A 24,164-nucleotide genomic window follows, 5' to 3' on the forward strand; every position below is an offset into this window, starting at 1 on the left:
GCCCCAGAGAGCGGAGCTATGCAAAGCAAAACGTGTGAAATTGAACTGTAGTGTCGTAGCGAGGCGTCAGGTTAAAGCCCTGAGCTTATTAAAGTGTACTTCAATGAAAGTAAATGTACAGTGGAATAAACGACAAAGCCAACATTTATACTGTGTCAAGAAATTTCACCTCAAAATCATAATGCAGAGGTAAAAGAATGTTCTATCCATCTTAATATGGTAAATGTTAACTCTTCTACTTGGCTAAGCGATCACAAGAGCAGCAGTAATCAACACACAAGACGGATTAGCTCACGGAACTCCAGAGAAAGAAGTGGGACAATGATATTCAACAGGGTAAACAAACTACAAGCTAATACTGAAATATGAATTGCTTTGCACTTATTGCAGTTGGTTCACTTATCTTCTGGGGAAAACCCAAAATGGGCAGAACAGACGACAGTGCAGATTAACAGAAAAGCGTTAGCCATGAGAAATCAACTGATCAAAATAGCTCCACTGGCAGTATATTGGGTATTACTAGAACATACGCAAAATTACTTTGGATATTCAAGTGTCAGTAATAATTTATATTCAATAATCAGCTAAAATACACCGGATGGTCTAATGGATTGACTAGATTCCTTAACAAAATATTTAAACCGTTAGGAATCTCACTTTGGGGGAAAAAAGATGAGGAAAAAGCAACAATTTTCATAAAGGTGATGTTTACGAACTTCCACTGTCAACCTGAAATCCCATTTTTATTAGCATTTAATTAGTGAAAACACTCACCTCTCCGTTGCTGCTTCTGCTTCTTTTATATTCGTGTCTCTCTTCTTTAAAGCATCTTGCAGCTGTTGCTCGCTAGTAGAGGGCTCTGTGCTGATAACAACCCTATGCACTTCTCTTAAGTGACCAAAATACACTTTTGCATGGCCAAAAACTTTTGCACAAAATTCACAACACACAAGTTTTTTGGGTTTGCCTTCGTTGTGATGAAGTTTCATATGCGTGCTCAGGCTTCCAGAGTGAATATATGCTTTCCTGCAGATTCGACAGCTGTAAGGCCGTTTGTTTGTATGTGTGTTCATATGGTCCTGGAGATGGTGTTTAAACTGGAAGATATGGTTACAAACATGACATTTATGTGACGGCTTAGGTACAGTTGGACATGCATTTCTACTTAAATCACTCGATTTAGCTGATGTAGCATCACTATGCTTGTAACTTAAATACTTGTTGGGAAGTGAACTATTTAAAAAAATATCTTGGTCTAAATGGTCAGGAGACGGCGTCTCTACTATTGCTGCAGAAGTCAGTGGTGCAAAAGCCTGCACAACTACCACTGGCTTTGGTCTAATAGTACGGTATTTTTTCACTGCCTCTGCTTTTTTATCTTCAGGTGGCTGAAGATCGGCTTTCGCCCTCTCTCTTCCTTCTCTAAACTTATTAATGATGCATTTCCTTCGCTTGGTCTGAAAAGCCAATAAATCATCTGAGGCTCTTCTTTTCCTGCCTCTTCTTTTAAAGGCTGCACCGTTCAATTTTTTAAGACTGTCGACATCCACTTTATTGGATGGAGAGAAGGTATTTTCTCGAATGGTTTGTTTGGGGACTTGTGTGAATGACACAGCTAATCGCTTATCAGATGCTTTAGTAGGAACATGAAAGGTTTTCGCCAAAGCTGGTATCTTTTCACATTCAGATCTTAGTGAAGAACCAGATACATCTGTAACGTTAGTATTCTGCTTAGGTTTACAGAACACTGAATTTTTCATCCTTGAGTAAGGCAAAATAGGAAGTTTTCCTTTTGGTGCTGATGGAGCCATCTGTATTGTACTGCCAAAAACTGCTGGTGACAGAACAGCAACAGAATTTGCAGAATTTGTGAGTTTTTCCTTTAGTTTCTCAGACGTTATGAATGACACTCTTGTGGTTTCAGATGCTGTCTTCACAGAGCGTAGACTTAGTTTCATGGGATTAATTGTACTTGCCACCTTGGATAAAGAGTCTTTAACTACAGATGGTCCAGAAACATTACTGTTAGCAATTTCAGTTTTCAGTTTCATTACAGGAGATCCAGATTCCACACAATTGCTTTTATTTACTAATGTGGCAACTGTAATTTCAGCTGAGTCATGGTCTGTTAGCATCACTTGCTCAGTTGAACCTGAACTAGAATGAGTTTCAGCACAGTCTTCAGTGAAGGTAGTCACGGGGGAAGTCTGTGATGAGATTGATGCTTTGGTAGGAATCTTGGTATGTGCACCCAAAACAGAGATTTGTGCCGGTTTTTTGTCACTCAGCAATTTATTTCTTACAGATTGGTACCTAGGAATAGGCAGCTTTAGGTTTTCAGAAGGGGCCATGTTTGACTGCTGGACTTGCTGCGTTAGGGCAGGAGCAACACACGGCACAGCCAACAGAGAAAAAGTTCCTTCACGACCAGCCACCTGCATGACAGCATAGTTCTGAGTTGGTACCACCAGCGGTTTAGAACCTGCAGCTGAAATCGGTGTATTTTGCTCAGGCAAAGATGACTGAACACATGAAACCACTCCAGATGTTAAAATTTTTGGTACCATTTTTGGAGCAATGGTCCTAAACTGACTTTTCTTCTGAAAACTTTGTACTATATCCGAAGGGGATTTGTGTTTATCTGTAATAATAACATAACAAAGATGTAATATAATATATAGTATTTCTTTTTTAAAAATTATTGTATTGAAAATAAAACGGCTTACAAAGGATACTATTACACACAAACTTATTAAAAATATTTAGGTATTTAAATAACCACTAAATTAAGTTTAGAATTGCAAAAGTTTCATGGACAAAACAAAAATACTCTCTGAAGCAACGTGCTTGAATATAGATATGGAAAAAAAAAACCCTTAATCTTAAATGGATGTTTCATTCTAGGTTAGAAACTACATGGCATTTTGGAACAAATACAGTTATAAGCCTCTTCTGCCCTGGAAAAGCTGCACTAGCATGCTAGCAATATTCAGCTGGAAGAACTAACAGGGACAGGATTTAAACTCCATGATGCAGAACTTTTCTGAGCACATGCTCTGATCATATCTCTCAACCAGAGTCATGCTATCTTTCAGAGTTTCTGTAACATTTAGAATTTGTGGGTTTTATCAGATACAGACCAAAGCTTACCTGATGAAGTCTTTAAAAAATTACTGCTATAAAACATGCAAATAATGTGTAATAAAATCAAAGAGGACTTGTGAGAAGATGTACCATTGTTAAATACCCAATCACACACATTGCTTATGTGCCTTTAATGCACAACAGAACTACTGTAGTAAGTTATCCAAATATTTTCTTGAAAGATGCAATCCATCAAGATTATATCACAGTTCCTTCCTGTTTCTACTTCTGTTGGTAAATGTCGCAAACATTTTTAGCAAAGAAGAATGTGAGGATAATTAAGTAAAACAAATAAAAGGAAAAAGGTAAAATGTGTAAGATATAATCTGCATTGAGCAGCAGAGATATATGCTGACCTTTCAGACACTCCATAAAAAAGGATTTGATATATAGTTAATTGTACCACTACCATTTCATATAACAGCCTCATTACCCACTCCCAAATTCAACTACTGATGCTTCCAGTTCTCAAAAACTGGGATAGGTTTCCTGGGGAAAAAAAAAATTCCCAACAATCTCAACCACTGAAAATTCAGCTACCAAGATCCCAAGCAGAAAGGCAATTTGGGAAGGTAACAATATAAGAAAAATCCATTTCAAGAGAGGGATCACATTTGAATAGAATATGTAAAAGTAAATGCTGGGACCTTGAAATATTGCAGTAAGGTAATTCCATAGGGAAGTTTCCATTCCTTACCTGTTTAAAGCCTTCTATTACAAATGCATTTATACATGGTTATGCACTTAAAGACATAACTGTGAATTACTACCAATATGGGAACTCCAGTAAGTTTATCTTGATCCTGATGTTCTTCTCAGATGTCATGCACTTTGCAACGTGCACTGTAAGTTACAGAGCTATCATATTTCATGACCAGAACTCCTGGACAGATATACGTGCATACTCATGGTATGCACATGTGCCGTAAATCCACTGCCTTCAGGACATGCTAGATTCACTGAGCAATCACATATAAACTGTACAGTTCATATATAGTAGGTCTGATGCTTCTCAAAACTCTTTGACCTACAGCAGGCTCATAGAGTAATAACTATGCAGGGCATAGACCTTTGATCCTTTTACTGCCATCTGCAGCATCAAACCCCAAGCCTATTATGCACCTTCTTGATCTTCCAATTAAGTGAAACTACTGGGCACCAACATAAGTTTCTTTCTGCTCAACGTCTGTAGAGATGTCCAGAATTTCTAGATATTCTGTGCAGACTGGACTACTGTACATATGGAAATCCTGCACAAATATAAAGAGATCCCTATACACAGGGATATGTCCAGGCCTACAGAGTTTGTACAACCTGGAAAAAGCAGAAAAATTGTAATTTTAAAATTTTGTTTCCCTACAGCCCTTTTTATTTTCCAAAAGCTAGGAGCATGTACTATTTCTCACTAAGAACTTCCATTTTTGCCAATCTACAACCGCTAAATATATAGAAACCTTTATCTTTTCAACTGCTAAGATTGGTAATAATACTCAGATTATTTTTTTGTTTCCTGCAGGGTATCTTCTTGTTGCTGCTTTTGAGGAAACACTTTTAAGAGCTTCTAAGAAGTACAATAGAATGATGTAAAGTATTGTAATCATTAACCAAACTAGCCCTGAACTTCAATACTAGTTACAGGTCAAATTGCACAGCTTAAATACAGTAGGTGACAGAACAAGTGTATTTTTCTTTTAGGGGACAGAGCGCGCTCTTATTTTTCCAGATTATGCTTGCCATATACTGACATTAAAGACTTTTTCCAAATCAGCAGTTATTCAGCTTGCCACAGTATTCAACACGAAGTAGTTTCCATTCTCTCTCACGTTTGGCTTGTACCTCTCCCTTTTTATTTCAAAATCTCCTTCATTGATTTGCATAAACTTTTTAGGAAAGCCAGCACTTCAGCTGACTGTAACCTGTGCTACTTTACACTCCAAGTTATAAGGCACCCGTTCTCCAACCAATGGTAGCAAACGACATGAGTTCAGGAAAAGACGGCATTTTTGCTGTGGACATGCCACCTCTACAAAAGTGCAGAGATGGCAGCCAAAGCCCCACAAAATAAAGGTTAATTTGACGTTAGGAGGAAATATTTGTAGAAATAATGCATGACACCAGCTTTAAAAATAAGCATATGCTTCTCAAATACATCAATTTGCCTGTTGCAAAATTAGGCAGTAATATCTCTTTTCTTTAAAGAAAGTCTCTCCACATATTTTCTCAGCATTCCACAAGAAAGTATCATTCTAGAAGCCAAGATCTTAATGAATATCAACCACAAAATGCTCTTTGAAACAAGGTCTGTTTAGATCAATATTCTTCTTATACAGTTAATACAATACTAAGCATTGATGTAACTGTTTGAGAAGGGATTTTTATACAAATGCTCTTTTTTCAACTAGCGTAATTTTATCATAAACACATCTTCCAGGCAAGCTATATTTGGTATCAGCCTTCAGTACAATTTTTTTTCTCTTTTTTTTCCCCCAAGTTTACATTAGACAGTTTAGTGCAGAAATACTCATCACAGTGCCTCTGGTAAGCAAAGGATACTCAACTCTATTTCCCTCTCACCCAACACGGCTGCTGTAGTTAAGCAGCTTAGCCAGCGCCTAAATATAGAGACGGGCTAGATGCAGACTAGCTGTCTGATGATCCTTCAGACTCAGCTAAGATTTTGCCTGTGGACTGGGGAAGCTAATTTGCAAGAACTGGTGGAAGACTATTTAGCATCTTGGATGAGGAAAAAGCAACCAGTCAATTCACAGACCAGAGGTCCTACTGACCCCACCCAGAGTGTGCAAGCATCATCAGTGACCAAAACTACTTTTTCCACTTACACTTGGCGAAAAGTTTCAACAATTTCCTTTGCACAGTGATTGCTACAGTAATTCATGTCTTAACCACCCTGACACTGAAGGACTTGAATATGCTCTGGTTGTCTGGCTACCAGAAGGCCACTTGGAAACTTAATATGCATCCTTCAGGGACATTCCAAATCTATTCCACACCTTCTTCCAAATTATTTCTGTCTCTGTTTCAAAGGACTCCTTCTGACTTGTCAGTTGTGACCTGAGGAAAAGCTTTCATGCCTATACAAACCCTTGCATCTAAGAAGGGGAATTTTCAGTTAAGGGAGGCTCTGCAATGGCATTTTTGAGGATGGCCCTTGGTTTTAGACAACATTCTTTCTACAAGTCAGTCTACAGGTGCTTCTCTGGAAGGCAACAATTTTTATACTTTCTCTACAATTTTTATTAAGAATGAATTAGATTTAATATCTGAATGATGTGAAGCTCACTTTTAACTGCTGTGTTCTCAGTCTTCCAAATAGGCATGGAGTTGGGGCAACAGGTAGACACTTTTTAATAATTAAGCACAAGGCTAAATCAAATGCAATTAAATCCATTTACTTTAAAAGTCTCTGTTAAAAGATTAATGGTTACCATGCTAGTACCTGTAAGTATCAAATCACTCTCGAATCACTCAGAAACTTGCAGGATGTCATAAGCTTTCACCCCTTCTAAATAACCTTTAAAATTGTATAGGACTGGACAGTGATACACCAATAAAAAAAATCAGTGATGCATCAAAGTCTCTGATATAGCCATGCTGGGAAGAGTCCTCTGGAAGAAAGAAGTCTTCCATGGGGCTGCTGTTCATTCATGGTTCCCCTTCCTTCCTAAGTCATTCAAGTCTGGTCTACTCCAGTCTGTTCTGCCTTCTTTTTGTACCTCCTTCACTGTGTTCTCTACGTAAAGCACGTAACATTGATGGACTCAGACACTGTAGAAAGCATCAGAAGAAATTTAATTTTCCCCACTAATCTGGTCCATTTTGAACATTAAAATAAACCACCAACATGCCAGAAACCACTGTGTAATAGTGTTATTTTTTTAAATAATCCTTGTAGGACCACCTCACTTGTGGAGGTACGTATTTAACTTGTGTATGACTAGACAAGTGATGGAAAATACCACAAAAAAAGGATCATCTTGTTTTGAAGGGAAAGGCAGAATACAGATGAAAAAGATTAATGAACTATTTTATTAAATGCATGTTTATGTTGCCGAGTCTTTTGCTGACTTTGAAAGGAAGAATATCTGTTCTATGGGAAAGAAAAAAATGCACAACTTTCTAACAGACAATACTAGATTTATTTCTGTCAATGACAGTTAATCATTCATTTTGCCAAATCTCCATACACACTAAATACCTGTGGATACCGTCTTTCCAGCACAAGTTTCTTGGTTTTGCTGACCCAGCATACTTTGTTGGACACAATGTTTCTCTGCAGGATTAGCATGCAAAAAAACACCACCTGCAAAAGTGCTTCAGTCAGTTATAAATAGATCCCAGGACAAAAAAACCCCAAACAACCCCCAAAACCAACAAAACCCAGAAAAAGAAAATATAAAACAACAATATAAAACATTTACTTCCAGTCAATGCATTAAGAAAGCTACTGCTTCTTGTTCTTTGCCATTTTTCTGTCCTCAAAAAATGTTTTAAAATCTAATATGTTACACGCCAAATGCAAGGTGATAGCTCAATAATTGAGTAAAGCTGGTTAATGTGGTAAACAGATGGGATGCTTTAGCTTCAGTGTCATGGCAGACAGTCAACAGCACCAAAACAAAAAGCTCAGAAAAATGAAGGTTCAGTAGCTTTAGTAAGGCTTTTCAATACGGGGGCTAAATTCTATGCTGATCTACACTTTCTGTAATTGCACATAAACCAGTGGAACTGCAGATATTCTAGGAAATAGAATTTGGCCTTCTGTGTTCACAACTAGTTTTGCCACACACCTATACGAAGTAAGATTGGTAATAAAGCCTACAAATCAGGAGTGCCAAACTCTATACATTACAACAATTAATTTGCAATTGTTTCTGTCTCTGCTTAATAATAACTATTTGGGCGGAATGGTCTGTTCTGGGTATTTGCCTCAGATTATTTGCCTAAAATTAATTTCAACACAACATGCCAGTCATCCCCAGGTGTGCCTACATTAAAAAAAAAAAAAGAAGAATCTAGTAACACATCTGTGTATTAGATGAAGACCTTGATATTTGACCCAGCAACGTCTCTCTTGTCTGTGAAAAGCTGCCCAAATCTGGCAAAGTTGTAAGCTCTTGGCACATGTTCAATAGATACTTTAAGCAGCTGATTTTCCCAATGATTTACATTCTATTGAACGTGCTCCTGCTTCAGGCTGGGCTGGATTTTTCCTAAAACTATAGCTTTAGGTACAAACACCCAAGCTAGAACAAGAAAATGGCCTCTCCTTATCTCTTAATTGTTGAGCTGACAGTGGAAGAGAAACTGGGATATATACAGGGCAAGCAGGAAAAGAACAAGAGAACTAGAAATGAGACTTGGAAAAGTGTCTAGGCCAAAGAGTCAGGGTGGGATATAGGAATTAAATGCAGACTTGAGATGGGTAACGAATATTACTATTATATGTGATTTGAAAAGGAGAAGCATTTAAGCTACAGGAATAACCTCATATCTTCTATTTCTTACCTTTTTAGTACTTGATTTTTTTAAGAGTAATATAATTCTGTCTACATAGGAGTCCTTTTGTGTAATTTAAAATAGATTAGAAAAATAAACAACATAACGAAGTATTCTGATGCAAGATTGGAAAATCACAATACATCATTCACACAAACACTAAGATACATAATGTACAAATATGCTTAGAAAATGTGTTCTGGTATACCACAGGAGGAACAGGATCAAAATAGTTTGTTAAAATTCTAAAAGGGAATATTAGACCTCTTTAAAGCTATAAATTCTGACGAGCATCAATGGGATTTGCTAGTTGTGCACTAAGCATTTTATCATTTAGAAAGGTCTTCTTTGCTTTAAAGTCTGTGCAAGTTTATTATCTTACGGGATTAGGACTACAGTGCATTTCAAGAAATTCTGCGAGCAGTGGGATGCTTCCTGGATTCCTTAAATAGTCTCCAAAAGACTCTTCTTAGCAGAAGGGAGCATTAGAACAACAAAGTTACACAATAAAAATGTTTTTTCGACATTAACCGGACTCCATTAAGGCAGACGTTCAACCTTAAAATTTCTAGCGACATTTTTCAGTGTGGGAATAAGTTAAAACTACTTTTGGCATAAACAGTCATTTTGGAGAGAGAACTCATACAGTAATCCAAGATCATGGGTACACAGTTCATATTTGGGGAAGTTCTTCAGTTTCCTGTCTAATTCACTCTTTTTTGTTCCCTAAACATCCTTATTGCACTATCAACCATATATTGATATATGCCAAAGCTTATACAGATCTACTTTTCAGAAAATTAATATCTAACATAACTTATGCCAAAAAAAAGAAAAAAAAAGGATGGAGAAAAAAATATTAATAATCTCTACTGTTAGGTAACTCCATTTTCTCAATTTCCAAAATTGCTTTCCTCTGTTCTTTGATAAGATACATAGGAGTTGCTTCATTATCATACTGTCAACTATCTGGACTTCTGTAAGGCCTTTGACACAGTCTTCCCACAACACCCTTCTCTCTAAATTGGAGAGATATAGATTTGATAGATGGACTGTTCCGTGCATAAAGAACTGGCTGGATGGTCGAATCCAGAGAGTAGTGGTCAACAGCTCGATGTCCAGACGGAGATCAGGGGCGAGTGGTGTCCCTCAGGGGTCCGTATCGGGACCACTACTGTTTAATATCTTCATCAGTGACATACACGGTGGGATTGAGTGCACCCTCAGCAAATTTGATGACACCAAGCTGAGTGGTGCGGTTGACACGCCTGAGGGATGGGATGCCATTCAGAGGGACCTGGACCAGCTCAAGAAGTGGGCCCATGTGAACCTCATGAGGTTCAACAAGCCAAGTGCAACATACCACCGGTATCAACACAGGCTGGGGGATGAAGGGATTGAGAGCAACCCTGCCAAGAAGGACTTGGGGGTACTGGTGGATGAAAAGCTGGACATGAGCCAGCAATGTGGAGCTCACAGCCCAGAAAGCCAACTGTATCCTGGGCTGCATCAAAAGAAGCGTGGCCAGCAGGTCGAGGGAGGTGATTCTGCCCCTCTACTCTGCTCTGGTGAGACCCCACCTGCAGTACTGCGTCCAGCTCTGGAGCCCTCAGCACGAGAAAGACATGAACCTGTTGGAGCAGGTCCAGAGGAGGGCCACAAAAATGATCAAGGGGATGGAACACCTCTCCTATGAGGAAAGGCTGAGAGAGTTGGGGCTGTTCAGCCTGGAGAGGAAAAGGGTCCCCTACAATGAGGGGAGACCTTATTGTAGCCTATCAGTACTTAAAGGGGGCCCATAAGAAAGATGGAGACAAATGTTTTAACAGGGCCTGTTGCGACAGGACAAGGGGGAATGGTTTTAAACTAAAGGAGGGTAGATCTAGACTAGATATAAGGAAGAAATTGTTTACAGTGAGGGTGGTGAAACACTGGAACAGGTTGCCCAGAGAGGTGGTAGATGCCCCACCCCTGGGAACATTCCAGGTCAGGCTGGACAGGGCTCTGAGCAACGAATGTCCTTGCCCATGGCAGGGGGGTTGGACTAGATGACCTTTAAAGGTTCTTTCCAACCCAAACTATTCTATGATTCTATTTAAGGTTTCTTACTGCAATTAAGGCTTCTTTCTGCCAATACAATCTCGCCAGCATCTTGGCTCCAGTATCTCTGTCCTCAGAGAAAAGTGTAACATAAAACAATACCCATGGAAAAGCAGATCTGTTAAACAAAAGTTAACACATTAAGAAACCAATGCATCTAGATAATATATTAATCAGCATTAGCAACAATAATAATCTAAGACATCATTTTGGATTTCTCATAGATTTAGGTTTCATGTATCTCTGTATTGTCTCAACACAAGTAACTTTTCAAATATGTATGAAATCCTATTTCTGTAGGGAAAAACAAGTGGCCAACAACTTTGAGGTAACCTTTTTGAGTTGTAATATCAAATGTTTTAGCCACATTAGGGTAAATCAATATTCAAAAGCAATATCTTATATAAAATGTGGGCAATGCAAGGCTTACACAACCTCCTATAAAAAAAGCCATTTACTGTATAAAGGAAGAAAGTCTTGGAAGCCTTTCCTAAAAGTCAGAACATATATACATAAGAGATTTTTAAACACTCTTTTGCAATGAATTTAAAATACATTTATTAGCAGATCCACATGTTTTCTTAACACCTCTCATGCAGTGTTTGTGAACTTTAAAAGCTTTCCATTTTTTTGAAGGCACAGCCTTTCAAGTTATAAGCTACTCATTTCCTATTAACATAATTAATAGGCTTTAAGCAGATCAAAATATTTTCATATCAAGAAATGAAAACTGACATAAAGAGAGCTAGACATAAAGCATCTGTAATTATTAATAACTTTTTCCACCTTTACAGCTGAAGATTTTTCTCTCTATGGTAATAAGAGAACTTGGGAATAAGGTTTATGCAGATAAATCTATGGGCTCGAGATGGTGCCTGGCCTCTGCAACCACACAAATCACTATTAAAGATTAAAACACTGGTTCTTTTCTGTTTAAGCATGAAACTTCTGTCTGAGAGAGACTGTTAACATACATCATCAAAGACAGTGTGTTTCAGCTTCTATATGCCTCTACTAGTTTCAGCAACCAAGCATGTCAAACTTCAAGTGGGCATTGTCTAGAAACCATGATGCTCTGCCAGGACTCAGTTGAGTAGAAAGGAAATTATTTTGGTAGCACTGCAAATCCAGTGGTTTATCTTTGTCGGTTTTGCCCTGTCATTCTGTTCCACAGAGGATACCATCCCTGGAGATTTGCAAAGCAAGGCTTCAGTGACGCAGCCACTTGGGGGAACTAATTGTTCAGAAAATAGCTGAAAGGAGGTGATGCAAGCACTGGTCATAAACTCGTAACTCATAAACCTTCAATGGCATTGTGAATATGATACTTTAGAAGGTGGGGACAAACAGAAGATTCAAAAGAAAAGACTGTAATTGGATTTTTAAAAATTATTTTCTGGGAGAACTGCCAGTTGAAATTTCTTTTAGTGAGCTTCAAGAAAGATATGGACCTAAACAGTAATTCATTCACTGTAAAGTCGATATCAATGTAAAGACCTTTTTAAAAGGACTATCAAGATCACATCAACCTGGACAAAATCTTGATATTTCTAATGTAAGTGGTAATTAATAGAGTTATTTTTTCCTTAAGTGCAGGAAACAATGATGACCAGGTCTGCTACAAAAATGAAGGCAAAATTCTTCAGAAACTATGCAGCACAAAAAGGTCAAGTAGAACCATTTTATGAATAAATAATGAAATATTTTCTGACTAGACTCTTGCTCCCCTTTCAAACAAGCTGAGAATAGAATCTATCTTTGTCTTACTCAGAGTTCAACACTCCTCCCCTCCCTCTATGGGACAGAAAACACGTACGTCTGATTGCAGTAAGGGAATTATGCCTCTTACTCCCAAAATTTATTTTTTGCAAACACTGCTGTGCAAATAGAGTGCACAACAGAACAGCAAAATTGTTATTCCTTTTACAGAGTATCACTTTTTTTTGTGACGATCAGAGCACCTCTTTCTGAACAGAGCCCATATGCAAGAGATAATAAACAATTAATTCACCACTTTGGCTCAACAGAGCAAATATCTTTTAGTTGAGGCATTAAAAGTACATGTATGGTGACTTCTGTACTACAAACCTCAGAAAGTGCTCCCTCATTAAAGATGAACGGAGGATCAGAAGACTGCCAGACTTGGCCTGGCCTATTTTATGTCTTCCTGTATGAACTATACACAGGGTTTATCATTCCCCAAAGAAAGGGCCAGAACACATTGTTAAACTTAGATGACAGTTGGAGAGTATTTTCTGAGGGATTTTGTAAGTAGCTCATTTCTTTTGAAAATGACCTAAGTGATCTAACTTTTGAATGGGGAATCTCTATCCAGGATTTTTATTTGCTCTGTCCGTCCACCCCTTTTCTTTCTTCATGACCCAAATTTCTTCAGAAAAAGACTCTACAGCTCTGGCTGAGATATGCAAAACATTGCCACCTGTAGTCAATTCCACTAAGGATTAAAACAAAAATAAAGATTAGAGGATCTCCACAGTACTTCAAATAGAGATGTATATTTTTTCAAAGACAGACACAGCCTTGTAAACCACAGGAAAACTAAAACATCTTCAGAAAGACTATGGCCCTGGCTAGGAAGACATTAGTTTTCAGAATATATAAAATTATCACTTGCTGCTGAACCTGAACATAGCTAGGCCTTTCTGGCAGTAGGAGTAGCAGAAAATAATATAATTTACGGTATCTGAATGCTTTTTCCCCCCTGTGCATAATTACAATTATTTGCAATGCTTATTGACATTGCTAAGCTTGCCCATATTGGCCACCGTATTGTTTAAAGGCAACACCCGTTCTTACAAGAAGGTACTGGATGTGCTGTAAAGGAACTGATTGAAGACACTGCTGGTAAGTGATAATAGATCAGCAAACACTTGTAATGGGTGCCAGCATACGAGGGAATGAAAACAGGAATGCAGTCAACAGGAATGTAGGCCAAAGATGATATCCTTAACTTGCCGTGTGCCGAAATACCAGTACGTTTCTAATTAAATTCATGTGTATCTGGCGTGCGCCGGCAGACAAAGGAGCCCCTCGGTGCAGAGTCCAGCAGGGGGAGTCGGGCGCCCGTCACCGCTGCCTCCGGCCACCGCCTGAGCTGGGCGAGCCTCGCGGCGGCCAGGAAGGCCACACCGGGGCACTTGCTGTTCCTTCTTTTAAGTGCCAGCTCAGTTTAGATCTGCGACTCACGTCGACTACCCCACAGTAATTTTCAAACAACAGAAAGGCTAAAACACTCGTCTAGTAATTTTGTAACGCTAAATACGGCTTCTATTGAAAAATCCCCAAAGCCATGAAATCTTTTACAGCACCGCACTCAACCTCTGAACAACTTCACAATGAGTTATGTTATTGTTTTAAAACATTCTACCTTTTCAAACTTTTTAGTCGACTCAATGTTTGGTATGAACTTGAGAACATCTTGAAGCAAAGCAACTGAGCCTTCCTGTTAAAAGTAATTACTTCTATTAAACTATTCGGTATCTTCTATAACTGCAGTACAATTTTTGTGCAAGAAATCTAAAAAAAAAAAAAAAATCCACTACTGATTGTGTGTTAATCTAGTTAATGTCCCAAGTAACAGGTCCATGTTACTAAAAACATTGGCATTTACAACAGATGTTCTTCTTTTGGTAGACATCTGAAAACGAAGCACTGTTACCAACATATTTTCCCATCCTAAGCAATACCCTGAAATCTTTGTCAAACTTTCTTGCTTTCATCATTGCTCAGCTCATCACACAAACCATCTGCATAAATAAAGATGTAAGCATCTGCTGTATGGCAAATCGTCTCAGGGGCAGATGTTTTTATCCTTCCATTCATGTCCCTGGCTTGGATACATTATTTGAACAGATGTACACAATCTGAAAGTGTCGTGTCCCACAGTGAAATGTCTCCAACTGCTTTCTATCAAAGTACATAAATGCTATTTGCACCTGCATTTATGTTAATGATATAAAGGCAGCAGGGGTTCCAGCAAAGTGAGAGTTGATGCTAAGAAACACATTTACACGGCTAATTGAAGTTTGAGATCTCCCAGCACCAAATGACCATACTAACATGGATACAAAATGTACTAAACTATACAATGACTTTTTAAAAAACTATATGGTTTTTTAAAAAATTAAAATAAACATACCCAAGGAGTAAAACTATGATTTCAGCCTGTGATATACTTTTCCAATGTATATTTAAAAAAGACAAAGAAGTTTTAAACAAATTCCTAGATAAACCAGGACAGCCTTATATTTTGCACAATAATTATATAAGATACACAACTTTTTCATGTTAGAGTCATTTAACAAAAACATTTTATAAATCTGACAGTGCCACTCATCCAAAGGTATTTCAGTTCTCTAAGGCACACTGGTATTTTAGGTCATTATGGAGCACTATAAAAAAACCCAGCGCTTGCTCAACAGCAAGTATTAACATGAGTGTGAATGACAGAATATGATGCTTCAATGATAATTTCATACTTCCTAGGAAAAAATTAAAATCTTAGAAGTTAAATATTTATCATTATTCAGAAAAGTGCATGTGTTTGAACATGGAGTTACAATTGCTTGTTACATAAATGATAATCACCTTTCTTATAAAATATTTTAAATTGAGAAAAATACAGATGCCCTGAAGGAGTACGTATCAAATTACAGAACTTCTGCTATTACATGACAAATGGTAGCATTGAAGGGTTTATGTTGTCACTCAAAGAACTTGCACTGACCATTACTTCCATACTCAACTGAAAATAACAGGCACTTTCAAAGTATAGAAAGACTGACAAAAATGCTATACTGAATGTAACTGATGGATAGGTTCTACTTCCAATACCATTTATTTTCAAACCTTTTATTTGTAAGAAATGTACCAATGTTATAGTTGTACATAAATCATTATAAATGGCCAATAGCCTCAACATTTTCGAAGTGCCATAACACATTTAAGAAAGAAAAGTGATACTTGATATGAGGACAAAAAGCAGTGATAGTAAAATAATATAAAAGAATATACTGAGACTAGTATATTTGTAGAATATCATGTTTTCACACTGATATAGCTCTTGGTCAGGATCTGGTTACGATTTCTAACATGAACCTTCACTTCCAAAGTTTACAACATGGCTCTTACAATTCACTCTGCGTGCAAGTTGATAACAGGATACTGACTGGAATGGATTTTTGTTTAGGGGGAAAAAAAAAAGTCTTCCAAAAAATCTCAAAGCAAGTGATTCTTCGGTTTCAAATTTGCAAACAGCTTCACAATCTGTTTTCCTCCTGTTATTCAGAAATGGCTTTAACATAAAGACAACACATTCAGTTTGACTACAACAGTGGTCAAATTCCTGTTACTTAATAAGGCTTTTAAGTATTAGAATTAAGTATTTCAGTCATAAGCATATGGATGTAGAGCACACTGCAGGATGGATAGCTTTACACAACAGTAAGTACTGTCTCCCTTGAAAGAATAGTCCCATTAGACACAGAACTCATCAACTAAGATCAATTTGCATAACATCCTCCTGGAATAGCTTCCTCAGAATTATTACAGTATCATAAAAATACTCAGTCTTCACAAAACAGGTAAAGTATAAACTTACATGACAGTAAAAGCTCAAGGCTTCAAGTTAAGTAATATAGAGTGCTTTTCTTAATTAACATAAGTACTAACAATGGAAACTTAACTGACAACCTGCAATGGTTCTGAAAGGACCATTAGAGCTTATGTCATATCCATCAAACATTCACTCACATTTAAGAAGTATCATTACAAGTGACATTCAAGTTAAAAATCGTATTTAAACATTAGCATTGTGACACAGATCAAAAGGTAAAGGACATTAAAGTTACGGCTGCACATTTAGAGGCTTGGGAATACACAGTTGCAGTACAAATACCCCTACTAACAACGGAGGGCAAAATTCAAGACGTTAACCCTACTGAAAACTAAATCAACAAAAGATGACTTCTGAGAAGACAAAACATAGAAAAAATATAGTTAAACACAAAAAATGTTAGTAAGGATAGGAATGCTGGAGAAAAGGCACTTAAAATCTAAAAATCTAAGTTCATATTTAGAAAATATTTATTTTCTTGTTTGTACTAGTCTTGCAGAATAACTTGCAAATAGATTTGACCCCCAATTATATGGGGGTCAAATATGACAATGATTTTCAAATATATGAGGATAAAATTGTAATAAATCCTGAACACTTAATTCTGCTGATTCAAACAAGAAGCAGATTTACATATTTCAAGTTTCAACTATAGATGGTAACAGTAATTAGCAATGTCCTAAAGAAGAAAACAATCTTAGCTATTGCAATTGCTTAAAGTGATAAACGCTGCAGTATAACAGCTTCTTTTTTTTTTTAACCATATTAGGGTAGAATAGTAGACAAGATTTATATAGTGATTTATTAATGATGATGATATTTCTTCCACATTTTGAATCACAAGCATCTAATTTCTCAAAAAAAGTATAGAAAGTATACTATACCTGCAGAAAAAGTTAAAGGATTCTGCATTATGCCCTTTAATAGTTATGACAACATTCCTGGAAAGAAGAAATACAGATACTTAGAAGTTCTGATAATTTTTCATAAACTATAAAAAAAATAGGACAATGGCAATAGTTTTCCGAAATTCTCTTTCAGAATCCTAGTATGCCCATACCTCATACAAAACATCACCAGAGTTTTAAACCAAGTGTTTCGCCGGATCACACATACCCTTATATGCACTCTCCATATTTCAACACTGGGTACAACTAACTTAGGCTTCTTGTAATTGAAAACCCCCGTTAAAGCCAGAAAAGAGGCCGTCATGAATTCCAATGTGACAATGCATTCTGAAGAATCACAGACAATGTGGGGTTAAGCAATCATTTTCCGTCAAACATCTGACTGCATGGATCCCATATAACTGACTGACAAGCAGAATCTTCCATGGATGCTACAATGAAGATAATAGCTTGCATTTGTGAAGCAAACATTACGCTGCCACCTCTCCTGAATTTGATGTTGGTACTTATCGCAAAATTTGATGCATAATGTTTGACATAAAATAGCATTACATCAAGTGGCCACCCAGTAACTTAAGAGTTGGCTATTTCTTTCCAGTGCAGTGTGTTGCTTAAGATTTGGTCAAGTGTGATTCAACAGTCAAGTAAGAAAGACATAGTGTAATATAATGACAATATAAAATTGTGTTATTATCACTTAGATTTTCTTTATCATAAAATGGTCTAGCTTTTGGAATGGTTGTGTAATAGCTTGGTTCAGCTGAACACCACTAATATGTTAAAAGTCACACAGGATATAAAACTCTCGTTCTCCTGATGCAGTTGGAGGCTTTGGGAAGGTAACAGACAAGTCCATTGACCAGATGGAACTCCAACTACTTGGGGGTTTACTTGGATCTAGGCTTTCATACCAGTGAATATCTATAACATTTCCCAGGAGCAGAGCCAGCTGTGCGGATGCGGAGTTTGCTTACTTTCCTGGCCAATTTAACAGCTGGTAGAATCTTAAATAAAGAACATTCCAGACATGCACTGAAGAGCCCCCTTCTGAGCACATGAAGTACCAAAAGATTGTTTTTGGATAAATACAAAAATAGTTAGGACAAATTCTGACACAATTACCAAACACAAAAATAAGTCTTGAATGTTTCTTTCTTTACTGTCATGCAATTGACTCTCAAAAAGTAATGGAGAGGTTCCAGGAAGGAGATGGTTCTGTGGGCAGCAGTAAAGTATAAAAGAGGCAAAACCAATTCCATTTCCAGGAAGTTCAATACCAAAGCATAAGAGAAAATTGAGTGTGGCTGCTGTGAGGAGACCTCTCACACAGCAAACAGGTGAGGCTCTTTGGTACCTGTATCTTCTGTGCTGAGCCATATGTAATAAGAAGTTCTTGTATGTCAACCAGCACCTCCTGGCATAGGTTTGCCGATGCGTATCAGCAGATCCCAGGCTGCCTCAAAGAGCCTCTGTCCGTGGTACTTAAGCAGTCAACCTCTGATCTGTCAGACCCAGTATACAAACATCTGTCAGGTCATCTAAATGTACTTTCATGTCGTGGTAACATATAGACAACTCCCTCTTAACCTACAAGAATGGAACAGACTACATTGATGTAATTTTGGAATGGCGAGACACTTCTAGAGACCAATGTGGATTTTCAACTTGTCACCCACAGTGCACGACATCCTTCTTTAAGGCTGTATTGCTCAACAAGATCTTTTTACAGAACCAAAGTCAGAAGTTTTTCTTCCAAGTGAAAGAAATCCAAGGATTTCCAACACTTGAAAACATACTGAAGTAGTTACAGCAACACATATTCTTGTAAGAAACAATGTAAGAAATGATGTTCAAATGAAGGTTCTCAAAATTACTATTCTGAAGTCACATTTTTATAGGTTTTCATAGTCCCTCCCAGTTGTAGGGAGCATTAAATCATTTAAGAGGGTGCCCCACTTACGGTTACTAATTCCTCTTAGAATTATAGCAAGCAAACCAGACTTCAGGATACAGATCAATAATTCTTAGAATACCATGTGGAAATACAAGCTCCATATCTTCTTCCAAGCATTCACAAACTCTAACACTAAGACAAAAAATTGGACCATACAAATCCAAACATTTTGTACAGGCAACTCTGATTTGAATTCAACTCTAACTGCAGTAAGATAATGGTCTTGACCTAGAAAATTCAGTGCTTATTTGACAGACTAGTAGATTGATCAGCTACTGTCAACAAAAAAAAAAAGTATAATTTCTCAAATTTACTTTTCATCTTCTAGCCATTCATGACTAATTTTTTTATTGTTGTTATACCAAGAATTTTTCACTGCCCTTTATTTTTGCAGATATTTAATCAAGTAAGCTTCCTTTTTGGAAAAACTGAACAGCTCAAGATTTGAAGTCAGGTTCTTCTTATCATCCCTTCAAATTTTTCTATCCATTGTTATATGTACGACTGTATTAAAGCATGTTTTCTTTGAATACAAACACAGTTTACAAAGCAACCCACATAGCTTTGTGTGACTGTCCTGTCTACATTTCACACTATTTTCAAATTTATCAACAGTGATACTGTCTTCTTGATCACTGCCTAGTGTTAGTCTTGGAACCAGTCCCACCAAAACTTTACTACAAGTATAATGATTCATGTTCCTTTCTCATTGACGGTTTCTGACATCTTTCAGCCAGGTTGAAACATGTTTAACAGATGCTTAATATCTACATACATTTGACGCGTGTCCTAAACATAAACTGCAGTCTTATCAAAAAGTTCTGAAATTTTGAATCAATGCACAGTACAGAAGTTGAAGGATATAACATCCATAAACCTACCTATACCTGCCCTCAGTGGAATTTTTTTTTTTTTTTTCATTTGACTATAAATCTAGCTTGGCATGACTACTTCCCACAAAAACCATGCTGATGTACGAAAAAGAGACAACCTTAGAAATAAAATTATTAACGAAATTTTGTACCTGTTTTATACTCTTACATCCAGAACAAGCATTGGACATCACTAATAATTCAGTCCCATTGTTTTTATTAAACGCTGAAGAGGCAAACATTCTTACAGTCTTCCTTGGTTATATTTGAATCCAATACTGGTTCTTTCCAAATACAGAAGATGATATTGATTATTTCAAGCTCGAGAAGTGGGCCTGTGTGAACCTCATGAGGTTCAACAAGGCCAAGTGCAAGGGCCTGCACCTGGGTTGGGGCAACCCCCAGTATCAACACAGGCTGGGGGATGAAGGGGTTGAGAGCAACCCTGCCGAGAATGACTTGGGGGTACTGGTGGATGAAAAGCTGGACATGAGCCAGCAATGTGCACTCACAACCCAGAAGGCCAACCGTATCCTGGGCAGCACAAAAGAAGCGTGGCCAGCAGGTCGAGGGAGGTGATTCTGCCCCTCTACTCTGCTCTGGCGAGACCCCACCTGCAGTACTGCGTCCAGCTCTGGAGCCCTCAGCACGAGAAAGACATGGACCTGTTGGAGCAGGTCCAGAGGAGGGCCACAAAAATGATCAGAGGGATGGAACGCCTCTCCTATGAAGAAAGGCTGAGAGAGTTGGGGTTGTTCAGCCTGGAGAAGAAAAGGCTTCGGGGAGACCTTATTGTAGCCTTTCAGTACTTAAAGGGGGCCCATAAGAAAGATGGAGACAAACGTTTTAACAGGGCCTGTTGCGACAGGACAAGGGGGAATGGTTTTAAACTAAAGGAGGGTAGATCTAAACTAGATATAAGGAAGAAATTGTTTACAGTGAGAGTGGTGAAACACTGGAACAGGTTGCCCAGAGAGGTGGTAGATGCCCCATCCCTGGGAACATTCAAGGTCAGGTTGGACGGGGCTCTGAGCAACCTGATCTAGTTGAAAATGTCCCTCCCCATGGCAGGGGGGGCTGGACTAGATGACCTTTAGAGGTCCCTTCCAATGCAAACTATTCCATGATTCTATGATTTCTATCTGGCATTATCCTCAATTCTTCTCCACCTGAGAGCCTATCCCAATGATAAAACTTTTAAAATTCTATATAATCTTAAAATTTGTTTTGCTCAGTTCGTAACTCTACCATAGGACAATAAATAAAACCCTTCAAGTCGCAGTACTACAGAACTCAAAATAGTTCTCTTGAAATCTGCTGCTGACTGCTCAGAGATGAAAAGAAATCTATTACAAGAATTTCAAGTGAAGTGGAGTTGAAGTTGGACAGAATTAAAAAGTAAAATTTATCTTAATACCACAAAGTAAGCTCTATTATGCCTACACTACTCCTTATGTTACCACAGAATGAAAGGATAAATGAATTTTCAACCAGAAGAAGCAAAAATATCAAATAAACTGTAAAAAAACTACTAAAGCTGTAAATTGGTCTTTAACAACCAAAGGAAGCAGAGCATATACATGTAATAATTTAAAAGCAATTTTCACAGAAAGATACCCACAGGTCTTTTATATGAAACTGGTGTCATGATAGACAGACTAAATCTGCATATCAGGTGAACCCAATTAACCTAATTTGATGCTTGTCCATACTAAGAAATTTATTTTCGATGTTACACAAAATCCTTTAGGATACTACACAGAAAATGACAAATAGGCTGTAAAGGTTATGACATTAATTTTACTGTCATTCTCATGCTTTAAGCAGGCATCAAAACTAAAAATCTCATCCTCTGGGAAGGAAGAACTATCTGAAAGTAATTATAGTACTTATTATCATAATAGTATTAAACTAAACCACTATGACCCTAACTGAATTTATTTTTGGTACTTTTTGTTAAAAGAACAAAGCTTCTCAATGACGACTGCACCTTCTAATGCAGTGAACATTAGTTTAGGTACTGGAAGAAAGCATTAAATCAAATCTTATTATTTCATATTAAGCTTAATTATGAATTTTTATTGAAAACTAACCATGTAAAGAAGTGTAAGTTAAATATTATTATGTAATTTCATTTCAGAAGGAAAACATTCAGCTAAAAAGAAAAATTAAATACTTAGTACGGTTTAGAAAAGACGTTCTCCCAACAGAAGCCCATGAAACGTCCATGTATATTTCAAAAGCAATTTTATTCACTTCATTTTTCACACCTGTTCTTTCACATACTGTGCCATCTTGTAAATAACAGTGCCATGCAACCATTATTTTCCAAAATTTAGAAACTTTTCAACAGAAACCAAGTTCCCCAAGAAGCATGAATGAATTGGATCAGCATAACTTCCAGGAAAGTTAGCAAAATCCATTGGTATTTAAAGGCCAAGTTAGACTTGAAATAAAAGATTAAAACATTGAAGCTATGCAAAAATACTAAGGAAGGTAAAAATGACAGACATAAAGATTCACTAGTGTAACACACAAAAGCATTTGTTCAAGCAAGTATATTTGCCAAAAGCCTGCAGTGCTTGGCTACTTTATAAAATCAAGCACAAGGCATTAAGCCGATTTGTTTAAAAAATAAAAAACCCTCCACAAACCCCAAACCCCAATAACCAAGCAGTAGCTGATTTGCATTTTTGAAAACCTGCAAAAAACTTCTGCATTTCACTATCCAAATCTTCAGTTGCCAAAGTCTGATTTACTCTTATTCAAATTTTTGTATTTTAAATCATATTTTCACACTAGGATTTCATCCTACATCAGTAGATCCTCATCCTCCTATTCTATATCCGAAGAGATATGCACGTAGTCACAAACAACAGCTTTCTTACAAGAGAAATTACACACTGCTTATGCTTCCATACTTAGGTAATTAATCAGGGAGAAACGTGTGTCCATGGCAGAATTCTTTTGGCTGAGCTCATGAGGTGACTTCAGCAGACAGCCAAAAAGAAACAGAAGCCTCATTGCAACTGGTCACTTTTCCCAGTACAAACGCAGCAGAACCTAAAACCCAGGCTATTTTTAAATTTTTGGTCATCCTATGAGATGGACCGGTCCGACTGCATTTCCTGAACTTCAAGCCTTACATGCATTGAATGTCACAGTGGCAATCCTGGACAAAAATTCTTCTCTTCACACTCTGTTAGGTGCTGTAGAGAATGGTCGGCTGGCATGCCTACACTATGCCCATCTGTCAGAGTGGAACTGTGCCTACACGACAGGTTCTATGCTACTTTCACTAACATGTTGCTGATAATAAAAGCTTATTTATGAAACAACATAGGGCAACTTCAACGTTTGGCTTAAAATAAAAACCAAATTAAAAGTGATTGCTTTTCCTTTTGAAACCAACGTCTAAGGTTTTCCAATTATATGAATAAAGACTAGCACATACACTGCAAGAAATGAGGATGTTCCACACATTTTCTACCATTGCACACAGTCCAGCATACAGTCTCAGTAATTCTTATTTTACAGATATAAATACCCCCAAGAAAGCAAATTCAAGGACCTGAGAAAAAATTTATAAAAGCTAAGATTCCCAAAAGGATGTCTGGGAGAACAGAAGGCTAAAGAAGGAGCAATATCGATTCTGCATTTTATGAAATGTATGTGTATTAAATAAATTGTAGTTGAACAGTTTTATGACTATAAATAACCCCAACTATTTTCCATTCGAGAAAACAACTCCATTCTGAAAAACTAAAAAAAAAGAGCAAGGAACAGCACAGTTGCTATTATGCCTAATATTAGACAATTCATGGAATGCCAAAAAATAACATCTTTTTTTCTATTAAAATTGACAGATTATCATTTTATGTTTTCCTTAGTAAATACCTTCTCAGCAGTAATGCTTTGAATGCTGCGAACTAGAGTCCTGTATAAGTTCCACATCTGTGTTAGACACCTTTGCCATTATTCTGTATTAAAAGATCAAGGCTTCTGATTTTAAAATAGTCTTGGATCTTACTGTT

General features: G+C 37.3%; 1 protein-coding gene across 15 annotated transcripts in view; it reads right to left on the reverse strand.

Moving 5' to 3' along the window:
• Positions 1-24,164, reverse strand: part of ZNF438 (zinc finger protein 438) — a 79,822-nt gene that overhangs the window by 26,024 nt on the left and 29,634 nt on the right. For 12 of the 15 annotated variants that reach the window (XM_075144020.1, XM_075144019.1, XM_075144018.1 and 9 more), the window contains 3 exons: positions 17,281-17,337; positions 7,361-7,465; positions 775-2,641 (listed from right to left, as the gene is read on the reverse strand). In XM_075144020.1, coding sequence (XP_075000121.1) covers positions 775-2,641; positions 7,361-7,465; positions 17,281-17,308 — 2,000 coding nt within the window. In that variant the 5' untranslated portion in view covers positions 17,309-17,337. Of the gene's footprint in view, positions 1-774; positions 2,642-7,360; positions 7,466-17,280; positions 17,338-18,658; positions 18,807-24,164 lie in introns of all 15 variants that reach the window. The other 3 variants (XM_075144008.1, XM_075144017.1, XM_075144021.1) reach the window with 3 other exon arrangements.

This window comes from Calonectris borealis, chromosome 2, assembly GCF_964195595.1.
Source record: "Calonectris borealis chromosome 2, bCalBor7.hap1.2, whole genome shotgun sequence".
Lineage (NCBI taxonomy): Eukaryota > Metazoa > Chordata > Aves > Procellariiformes > Procellariidae > Calonectris > Calonectris borealis.